This window comes from Pundamilia nyererei, unplaced genomic scaffold (genome assembly GCF_000239375.1).
Source record: "Pundamilia nyererei isolate P.nyererei 1_Seehausen unplaced genomic scaffold, PunNye1.0 scaffold00025, whole genome shotgun sequence".
NCBI classification, from domain to species: Eukaryota; Metazoa; Chordata; class Actinopteri; order Cichliformes; family Cichlidae; genus Pundamilia; species Pundamilia nyererei.
Genome location: NW_005187426.1, coordinates 310,017 through 321,846, shown reverse-complemented (window position 1 = coordinate 321,846; position 11,830 = coordinate 310,017). Strand labels below are relative to the sequence as shown.

Here is an 11,830-nt window from a genome sequence, read left to right as displayed (position 1 = left end):
ACTGTTCTTTACACGAGATGTTCAACACTCAGTGATAAGACAGCATTCCTCTGGCATGCTGACGTGCCAGAGGAAAACCTCATTCATCAGTAACACTGGCAGAGAGAGAGAGAGAGAGAGGCTGCAGTGTAATCCATTAGTCCTTGTAGATGAGATCACTCTGGACTTTTCTCTGGCTTGGCAGAGATGGGTCCATGGGGGTTGAGTGTATCTGTTTCACAGGGAATCTGGAGGGAAAATTTTACAAGCCTCTCAGAGACTCGCTCCTCACACACACGCGGGAAACGGACAACAAGTAGTCAAGGGAAGCTGTGGGTTTAGCTACACAGAGCCAAGCACTTCTTAAACCGTTTAAAGCAAAAGGTTTCAGGCTGTTGCAATCTGTTCTGACTTCTTAGTATACACCGACTAAGAAGACCTCTTAACCCGTTTAACTAGAACATGTCAATGAGGCTAAGAAGTCAGTGTGTACTCAGTTTGGATATGTTGTTAGCAACCGGATGATGCTAATGAATACTAATCTTCCCTTAAGGAGGGACAGATGAAAACGTATATTAAAATAATGTTATAAAACTAAAAACGTGTGATTTTATGTGTTCAGAAGTGTTAACTTCATGAAATGATGTTATTAATATTAACTAAATTTATCTGAAGTTCTAAAACTCTGATGATATTTATTACTGAATTATTAAAGTATTCGCAATTGGTGTCAGAGGTCACAGCTGAGCTGAGCATCTGATATCTTTGTGTATTCTGGACAATAGACAAGAGCAAATTAGTCTCTCTTACTCAGCAAAAATGAATACGGTGACCTGCAATGCTGACATATTATCTTACTGTTTTCATTAGTAATCATTTTAATTCTGCTGATTCAGAAATGTTCTAGGAAAGTTCATGAACTTTGCACAAAGGAACTGGACAAATCAGCAACACTTTGGTAGTGTGACGAATCATTTACACTCATACATTGAAATAATGAGCAGTGCCAGTGAGTCCATTTCATTTTTACTTCATAATCTATCAGTGATGAGCCAGGTTTTTTTTTTTCCCTCAATAGGGCAATTCAGAGAACAGAACAAACAAATGTACATTACATGTACTGCCATCAGGCCACAGACTGTATGGCACTTTGTGTTATGCATTGCCTCATGCCACAAAGGAGCTGAATCTAAGAAATAACCACAGAAAGACACTATACAAAGGACAGTGGACTAGTGGGAAAGACTGTTGGAGACAGGTGTTGTGTTTCTGTACTTAAGAGTGAGGTTGTATTTCAGGCTGAGAGGAGGAGGCTAACTCTCCATTGTGGCTGTACAGCGTCATCCCTATGAGACACCTGCTAGGCAATGACACGAAAGGACTTTCTCAACATATCTAATATTCTCCAGTTTAGGCTTCCCACACACCTGTGCATAAGGCGCTTGTTGACGATGAGAACACTATGGACCTAAATGGGTTTTATTTTAAGCAGACCCACAATGACAGTTTCAGAGGTTTCCTATTGTGTGCCGTGAGCAGGTGCTTCTCTAATAGTCTGATAAGGAGACTGAAGAGAGGCTGTTTGTTCCAGCACTAATGAATCTGATCCCATGAGACTGATCACGCTGGGACTAACAATTATACTGAGAGGCAGCTGGTGAATTTGGAGGATCTAAATAATCTTAGTGGCTGATGCGTGAGGTTTTCTTGATGTTCACAAAGAGAAGGGTTTTTTTTGCATTTAAGCAAGATACAAACTACCACAAGCAACACGAGTGTTAAACACATAATACACTCAATATTTGCCTCCCTAGATTCCTAAGAGCAAAGTTCATTGTCCTCCCTGCCTGGTACCCTGCAGACAGGAAACCAAATTTATTACAACCAGGTTGAAGGCTCCTGGTGCTTACAGCACTGAGAGTCTGCAGACCAAATAAACTAATCTGGGCTTACTGTGGAGCCAATATGAGTTGGCATTTTAGGTTTTATAAGGTCATCTGCAGATTTATGTCAGAAATTACAACACTGCCCTAACTAGGTCTTTAGCTCAACAAATCGCTACAACAGTTTTTAGAATAGGAAATACACAGTTGGATATTAGAAGCATTACACCTTGTCACCTCAACAACCCTGTTAATTTGCTCAGTATTTTGTTGGGCAAGGATGGAAGGACATAGAGCTAACCCTAATAACAAATCATATGTAGCATAGACTGCTCTACCTCTACTGGGTGTGCATTCTTTTCTTATTTTATTTTAGTTGTGTTTTTTTTTTTTTTTTTTTTTTTTTTTTTTTTTTGGGGGGTTGTTGTTTTTACACACAGAGTTGTGTACCATGAATTTACCTCCAGGCACTGACAGTAACGTCTTGAGAGATCCTAATAAGACACCCAAATATTCTGATACCATCAACCCTACCAGCCACACTGTTCTTTGAGAATGAGCATGTATCACTGATCACCACACGTAAGTGGTCAGAATGGAGTGGGCAAGGTACTGGGTGAGCTAAAAACAATGCCACCGAAGCTTCCGATGGAACAAACTCATCAGTCAAAATTAAATCAGTTATGTTTTTTTGTTTTTTAATAATGATTACACTTCATATTTTCAAAATGGAAGACTCCATAGTTGTTTCATTTCTTTCTGGAATAAAACCTACCCCATGATTACTTTCAGTCACCCAATTAATATTCTTTACCCACAACTGGCTTAAACTTGTTTGGTTACTTCGTAGCCACGAGGAAGTGTACTATTTGCAGCACAAACAGATGCATCTTCAAATAAAAATCTGTCACCACTTCCTCATCAAGTCCTTTGTGTCTTGCCAAAGTTTCATTTACACGTGAGTGAGAGAATGATAACATGCATCAACTCCTTTTATCCAAACCTTATAAATATGGCAGGTGCATTTGGAAAGAAAATACTAGAATCTTTCACTGTCACACACCCATACAACACACACCTGACCGTCACACTGAGTGAGAGAATGCTTTTTGCCAGATGATCATCTTGGCTTGCATACAAATTCAACTCAGTGTTTCCTTGTTGTTCTGTGCATTGTGCAAAACCTGATATTCCAGTTTAACAACAACACCACTGTCTTGCACTTTGTCTTTGTGGTTCCTTCTTAAACTCCCACCCCCACCTTTTCCTCCTCTGTCATCAAGAGGCTTTCGTTTGAAAGCGTGCCAGAGCCATCTGTCTCTTGTAGGTTGTGAATGTGTGTCTGTTGTCTTACATCTCTATTTTAATAGTAATTCATAATTTTTCTTCGCGAGGTTGGATCAGTGGTCACCTCACCACAAGAAAACTGGGACCAAAATCCTTTGCGTTGAGCTCCTGGAGATGTGTGGACATTTTAGCATGATATCTATTTCACAGCCTCATTACATGCACTTAATGTAAAACTACAATTATTCTGAAAATTGTAAGCAATTATAGCCTATTGCCAGCAGCTGAATTGCTACTCACAAGAATACTACCATCTAATGTGAGGTCATAAGAATAATAAGGTCATAAGTTCACAATTCCTTCATTCTAAAACCCTTGAACTGGAGCAGTAGAAAAGAGAGGAGAAACATTTGTACTTACTGGTTGTTCTGGTAAACCTCCACAGAGCTGTTGAGACCTTCCAACTCGCTCATCAGAAGCTGAAGGTTTGAGTTAACGTAGCTCAACTCCAAGAGAACCATTTCTTTCACCTTGCTATTGGATGTAGCCCTGCAAACAGGTGATTGTAGAGAGAGAAAGATTGAAGGGGAAAATGGAGAAGGAAAAAAAAAACAAAAAACAGATCAGCCTTGTTATTATCCATTCTGGCTCAGCCAAACCTCACTGCAGCTGATTATTAAAACAAGCGTGTCTCTTCTGGTATTCTGGACCACAGATCTGCGTCACTGCGGCCCACTGTACACTTGCTCTACTCTTCGGCACGCATGCTTGACAGATGTCTCAGACTATGTACATGTCACTACTGTAATAGGACTGCACAGAGGTCACCTAGGATCTGGTCAAGGACACGTGTGTGTAAATGTTAGTCTCAGATTTCCCTGCTTTTAAAGCCTAACCATTCTGAATGAAATACGCCTAGAAAGGAGACCCCTTTTGAATCCCACTAGTCATCAACTTCCATGTCACCATCTGCTTCTGCAACAATTATCATTATTTACACACATTTAAATGTTTAAAATGTAGTTCGCATTTTTTTAAGTTAGAAGGATCAGTGCACTAAATGTTCCATTTGCATACAGCTTTGTATACGTGTGTTCATGCAGGAAGTCTGGAACAAACAAATGGATAAGGTGTGAGCATTTGCTGCATAGCAGAGATAACCCTGCACCAATACCGCTGCATGTTTGTTAATGCTAACATGCATGCACAGAGTGGATGGAACCTTTGTTATGTAGAATTTATGTTACGTTGTCAGTATGTGAAAACAACCTGCAATTAACGTGCATTCGTGGAGACACAAGATAACACACACACATACACTATGTTTATCTACGTTTTACAGTGGATCCTAACGAGTTACCCGTCAGTCATAATTAATGGGACACTCACACATACCCATCGTCACCTACAACCTGTCAGTCTCGAGACTGTTTAGAACGTATCTGCCACCTGATCTCCTTCTACCCTGTAATTACAGAGGATTGCATTTTTTAGACCTGAAAGGTCACAAGTAATGAAGTCCTACAAGGCAGGGGTTGGAGGGGAAAAAAAAAACCTGCTTAACCTAAGGGTAAAAAAGCAGGTACAAAATAACCACCCACCAGAATTAACCACAGTCAGGTTCAGTGGATTCCCTTTGTATGACATGAAGCTAATAATATCCAGCAGTCTGGATTTTGTTCAGGCACATTGTAAAAAGGTCACCACATGCTGGATTTTAAATCCACACTTTATACTCTACCACAGCCTGCATCACTTCCTGTTGGCCTGCTGAAGGGCTTCTGAGGAGTTTGGTCTGGGGAACAGATCATGGTAGTGGAGGAAGAGATCCTATGGTTTGGACAGAACAGATGTCTGCTAGCCCAGAGGCTATTATTAATATGTCATTTAAATATCTAATATCATCCTGCAGTGTGTGGGAATCCAACTGTATGCCAGCATCTGTGGTTGTCTCTATCCACTTCTTTGGAAAAGCTTTTTTACACTTTTGGCAGATTGGCAGTGTGCTGTATTTTAACCTTGGGGGCAGCTAGCTGGTGGAGTTTTATAACTAAACGCTTTAAAGGGCGACTCCACCAATTTTACATATACATTTTCATTTTAGTACAATAAGGGCTGCTATGATTGCCATCTGCAACTATAAAGCAAATGTGAAAACACTTTCAAATAAAAAAAAATAACCTTAAACCCCTTGTTCCAAGTGGCCTGTATAGCAGGTTAATATACCTTTATCCTGCTAGTTTACAGTTGCTTCATTCAGTACTGACCAGGCAGGATGGTCTGTAAAGTTCCAATATTGGAAATTTAGATTTTTTTTTTTTATCTTGTCTTGGTCTCTGCTGTTTTAATTTTGAGAAGAGAAGAGAGACAAGAATAGAAGAAAACCAGTCTGACCAGACTGACTTTTGCTGAAAGGGAGGAATGCAGAGCAAAGCAGAAGAAAAGAAAGCAGGCAGAGCATATAATGGGTGTCCTAGTGGGATAAGATTGCCAGGATATGCACACTCTCACACACTGAGATGGAAGAGCAGAGGTAGACCTTGGGTTAGATTGCATATGATTTAAGATCTTTAAAAAAAATAGAGCAGAGAGAATACCTATAACTCAGAAGTAAATCCATGCTGTTCTCTGGGCTGCAGGTGGGTTGGCAGAGGGAGACACACATACAGACACACACATTTTCCTCCGACCTTGCCTGGTCAGAATATGTCAAGTACTAAAGGAATGTGCAGACTTCAGAGGCTGACGGCAGGCTTAGACAGACCTAAAGACCATGCAATAACTGTGGTATCCATGTACAGCAGTATTATCAGACAAAAGGAAAGAGATCTCTTATCTTGTGCCATCACAGTCATGAGCACAGTGATGAAAGACAATGATTCACTCTTCTAGAGAAAAGCAACCTTTCATCACAAGGTGCTTTCTGACATTCATACCACTAAACAACATCCTGGCTGTCAGAGTTGTAAACTCAGCTGGGGAAAGTTTTAGGCTTAATTTCTCACATCTTGCTCTCTTGATTTCTTATAATCACTATAATAAAATGGATAAAAGTAAAGCGTAAAGTAAAGAGTTCAGTAGACCCTCCTTAATCACATGTCACTGAAGCTCTTTGTTTTCAGATTACAAGGAATGCTCCTCTGCGAGATTGTTATCTCTGACTACCATTTACCCTGTGTCATTTCAATTCTTACCAGTATAAATTCACAACAGCTCATGACAGAAAGACAAAAGTGAGGCCAGACATATCAACAGCAACAGTTCCCTGCAATGCAGTGACAAAGGCTAGCTACAATGATGTAACATATGCAAAACTACATGTGTGCTTGGATTCTTAAACCCATCATAGACTTTGCTCTCCTCTTTAAATATTTCCACTTTAGAATGAATCAACTATTACTTAAAAAAAACATATCTACTTCAAGCACACACACACATGCACACAGTAAACCCATATATTAAGTTGGATGCATGTATCACTTTGCTCTTACTTGAGCAGATTCTCAGCTCCAGCCCTCATCCTCATCTGTTTGATAATCTGCTGGTTAAGACTGGCTCGTGTGTTCTGCAGTTTGCTTCGTCCAGTCTGTGCGAATGGGTTGCAACCCTGAAACACAGGAAGGAAAAATGAGTCAGCAAGAAAAAAAACCCCCAACAAAAAACCCATCTTCTAAAAATGTAACAAACAGAAAAACATAATGCAACAATAGAACAGTTTTACATATTAGAGAGAAACATTGTTGGATGCCAACAGTAGCTTCCCTCTTTGCTCTTCTGTAAAAATTGGACAACTACAAAGCTTCTGATACCAAAAAATTTGTGCCTTCCCAGCAGATTCTGCACGTTCAAAACTTCAGCTTCAATTTACTATAAAAGATCTATTATTACTTATTCAATGTGATAAAATACTTGACACTCTTAAGGTTTCAACATTTTTCTTTCTGTTAAAATTTTAGGGCTTTTACATCATTTTTAGTTTTTGACGTAAGAAAAAAAGCTTCACCTTATTATGTAATTACGTGTATCAATTAAGGTACCTGATGTCATTTTCCATGACTACACATAATGGACCCACATGAACTATAGCGGTACTACGTGTCCTTGACTTTATCACAAACTTACCAATCTAAATAAGTTAAAAGGTTGTCATTCACAGCAGCTCACATAAACTGGCACCAGGAATTCATTCTCACTGACTCACTGAAGAGCAGAGGTGTGGTCTGTGGTTTATTTTGGTTAGTGAAAACAACGTGATGTGAAGAGACTAGTCAGCACAGTAAAACTAGTTAGATTACAGTGATCAGCATGGGACATCTAAGCTGAAATGATCTGACTCACTCTGAGGTCAGCAAAAGAATGAGCTTTAGTTTCTTTTGTAATAAGTAATAAATGGATAATATGTTTAATTTCTCTGTCCCGTTTTAAATGTCAACAATGAGGCACAAGTTTCGATTATTTAATTTTTTTCCATAACAGGGAGGATTCCCACAATCATGGTCAGCAGGGGAGAAAACAGTCTGAGTAAATTTTACCAAAAATTTCAGAGTAATGTTTAAATTACTGTTACACTGTACAATACAAATGAACATATCTACATAACAGCTGAAGATGATCTGTGCCCTGTACCTCTGATTAAGGTTTTGAATCTAACAGCCAAACTCCTCAAAAAACTAAATTAGTTACACCTGAGATGTGTAGTATCACCATAGCAACAACAGCATAATACCAAAGTTAAAATATTAATATAAACTTAGGAGTAAAAATACTTTTTGTAATGTAGTAAAGCTTTGAATGCAGTCACCATCTCTTCACTGATAATGTGACAGTCTCTCACTGCCTTCCCACTACCTAAACTGACTTAATTCACCTTATAAGATGTTGAGCAAAAGTTATATTTTGTAACAAAAACAGAACCCACACTTTGTTAACACTTTAATTAGTTCACAAGACTGTCCGGAAATTAGATGTTTTGTTATGTCTGCCACAAAAACAGCTTAAATATTCTTATTCATTACAGTTTCTCCAAGTAAGGCTATGGATGTACGTGCTTCTCTGTCACACCTGCCAGATATTTTACAGATAACTAAGTCTCACGTCAATGTTGATCTCAGAGACTTCCTGTAAAATGAGTAAGCAAAGGTATTTGTCTTGAGAACAAATTTCAGCACTGCAGGTCAAGTGGCTTCAACAATAGTCACATTTAGCATAATATTTTAGTCACAGTATAATGTACTCTCGAAACCAGCCTGCCATAGTTATTTGGTTCATCCTGTTCAAACAGTTGAACCACCTGAGGGCGTAATGATTAACCAAGTCATGTTAACTACACAATAGAAGAGTACTGAAACTATTAAGGGTGTGGCAAAACACAACAGATAATTGTAGAATGACGGCAGGCTGAAGACGTTTTGTCCGGTCACGTCAATCGTGACATCACCAGCAGCAGTATGTACCAGGACAAAGGAGTGGCTCAAGTATGATAGCAACCATAGCAGGACATTTTTCTACGTATACTTTGTTACTATGCTACAAAACTTTTTGACATCCTATTAAGTGACACATGGAACTAAACCACTTGGCTGCTTATGCTGCTGCTGCCCTTACTAACCCACTGATCCGCACACTGAACTGAGCCCCTCCTACCCACTGGCACACTTGAACAGAACAGTCTTTCTCTACAAGTGTTCAAAACACTTCATTAGAGCAAAACACAAAGGCAGCGCAGTCCATTACCATATCCATCAAACAGCAAATCAATCTGGTATTATATAACTGATTCTTCATAAAGAACATGTGGAGCATTAATTCATGGGATAGTTGGTTTATACAAGTGCTGATTAGGACTGGCAACGAGCCAGGGAGAGGCTTCAGCCATGACCCAGTTCTGGTAGCAACAGACTCACAGCTCCTGCTCGGTATCATTTAATGATGACATGAATAATGACAAGTTGAAAACTTGTATTTTCCCTAAATGACTCTTCACTCTGAATCCATTCCAAGTGTGCATACTGCTGTCAAACAGTGTGTTCTTGTTTCAATTCAAAGACATGCATTTATTTCACGGGAACTACTGCATGGGTAAATATTTGTTTATGGCTTGATCTCATTTGTCGTTTTCCAATACAAAAGTCTACTGAGGAAATCTAAGTGTGCCTCCAAGTCAGCTGAGCTTGTCTGGTTTGTGAACCAGGACACATGTTGTCAATTTGTGTCTGTGGTCTGGCTGAAGGACACCCTCAGGCCAGATGCTACGTCAATCCTCTCACTGGCCAAGGAGGATAAGGAGAAGAAACATGCCTATTCGGCTTTTTGTTCTGCCATCTTTCCATTCTGCAGCCCAAACAGTCGGACACCAGCCAGCTGGAGGTGAAACGGTGGAAGGCTAGGACGGAAGCCCCGAACCACAACAGCTCCCTGGAGCATCCACTGGAGCCGGTGAGGCCTTGTAAATCATTACACTCATTTTCACTCAAGAGTGAGAGAGAAGCTCAAAAATGGAGGTAAAGATCGACTCGACTTCACTTAGTTAAATTTTGACCCAAAGTTTCCAAATTGCAAATCTCTTCAGCGTGACAAAATGAGGGCACAGAACTCATTGTGTGGTTTTAGCAAATGTGCAAGCATTTTTATGCCAAGGCCATGAAAGTAAAACACATGAATGTTGAATACAGAAATACACCGAACTAAAAGAAAGAACTTAAAATGAAAAAAAAAAAAAAAAATAGGTGCTTGTAATATCTGAAATGCCTTATAATAATAATAATAATAATATTTTGGAGGCTCTATAGTCTCCCATCATGTCTTGTGGCAGTGCCAGACCCCAGCTCCCACTGACCTTTTTATAGACAGAGGAAGTGCAACACAGAGCCTAAATCCAGACAGCGTTCAGAAGGGGATTTGGTGGGATTGAAAGAAACAAAGGCTGTGTTCAGATGTCCATCTAAACAAGCTTTTTCTATAAAAACACATTTCAGTTGTGGATACCAGTGTAAATGTAGAAGAATGAGACACAGACCACAGCATGGCAGTCAGGCAAGCCAATAAAAACACATTAGATAATCACTCTCTCACTGCCAGCTGCCTTTCTCATGACCTCAAACTGGACAGACTAGGCGCTCTGGAAAATGCTACAACCCCAGGTACTTGAAAAGGTGAAACCAGTTGGAGAGGTTTCTCTGCTGGTCCTCATGCAGGGTTTGTCAATTATTGTGCCATGACAATTCACAAGCCTATTTACAGCATGAAACTGTCTCAGTTACACTACAAGGGGTGCATTTTTAACCAAGCCCAATTTAAATATGTATCTTTTACATCACTCTGCTGATGAGGTTATTCAGATTACCTCCCAGGAACTGTGAGATACAATCATTAAAAAGACCAAAGGTTTGCGCTTTACTTGGCTATCAATTTCTCTTAAATACAATGATCTTCTTTTTTTTTTTTTTCTTCAAACAAACCCAACCTGCTTCATGCCTCGGCAGTAAGGTTAAACTGACCAAAGTCCACCAGGAATGTCAACAAATTCTTTTAACTATCAATCATCCTCACACCTCCCTAACAACAAACAGGGAGTTGATTATGTTGATTGTGGGATATTTGGCCGCGGCTCCCAGTATCAACAAGTGCACGAAGTACAGCTATTCTGGGTGTAACACACACACACACACACACACACACCCACGGACACCTGAAGCTGACAATGCTGTGGTTTCTGCTGCGGCTGTTGGTGACAGATAAGGAGCAGCTTTTTGTACTCGAAAGACTGAAATCAAGCATCAACCTATCGATTTTTATTACATCTAATACACCAAAGAATAATTTACCATGATTAGTTGGTTTCTTTGGAAAAGATGAAAATGGAAGAAAAATTCCCACTTAAAGAGCAACTAATTGCTCTTTAAGTGGGAAGCGGAAACAATAAGTTGGATATAAAAAGGGGAGTTCATTGGGAAATGTTAATTGTCTTTAACATTAGCACAGGCCTTATTAAACGTTCGGTTTAATAAGTTAAAACAGTAGCACGTCAACAACAAGCCTAACCTTAAGTCACCATTTTTCCAGGTTAAACTTAACAGTATACGCTGGATACATTACTGTGGGGATACGTGTCCTGCTTTTGTTCTCAAAGTGGAAGGACGAGAGACAAAAACTCACCTTTTTGAAATAATTTTTGTCTCCGCCGCCGTCGTTGATGCCATTTGGTAAAAGAGCGTCCGTCATCCTGAAGGCACGCACTCCGAGAACCTCAAGAGGAGAAAAAAGTTTTCTTTTTTTCTTTTTTTAATTAACAGCTTTTAACAACAGGTGAGAACCTCTCTACACCACCAATATGCCTGCTGTTCTAACTTCTCTTCACTCAGTCAGAGATTTTTCCAGTAGGAAACCAGAAGCTCCGCCCACACAAACTGAATGGGTGGTGCTTTCACGGCCCAAAAGAAGCTCAGCGGAAGACACCTGTTTAGTTCAGGCTCTGCGGAGTGCATTATGTGAGACGGCTAGATATAAGATGAAATGCTGTTATGCAAGCGTGTAATAGTGAAAAGAAAAACAAGAAAATATATCGGTCTTTTAACTCTTGTATCGATCTCAAAGTCATATTTATATTCTATTAATACCTGTGCCACCCTCATCTAAATTTCCCAGATCTGTCTGACCAAAGAAAATCAAATGTTGAGCTAATA

The 11,830-nt window shown here is 39.6% G+C and overlaps 1 protein-coding gene across 2 annotated transcripts in view; it reads right to left on the bottom strand.

Moving 5' to 3' along the window:
• The window catches only part of rhpn2 (rhophilin, Rho GTPase binding protein 2), a 23,390-nt gene extending 11,857 nt beyond the window's left edge, over positions 1-11,533 (bottom strand). For both annotated transcript variants that reach the window (XM_005727526.1, XM_005727527.1), the window contains exons 1-3: positions 11,304-11,533; positions 6,641-6,756; positions 3,570-3,698 (exon numbers count right to left, since the gene is read on the bottom strand). In XM_005727526.1, the coding sequence (XP_005727583.1) occupies positions 3,570-3,698; positions 6,641-6,756; positions 11,304-11,369 (311 nt within the window). In that variant the 5' untranslated portion in view covers positions 11,370-11,533. The remainder of the gene's footprint in view (positions 1-3,569; positions 3,699-6,640; positions 6,757-11,303) is intronic.
• Positions 11,534-11,830: the final 297 nt, after the last annotated feature.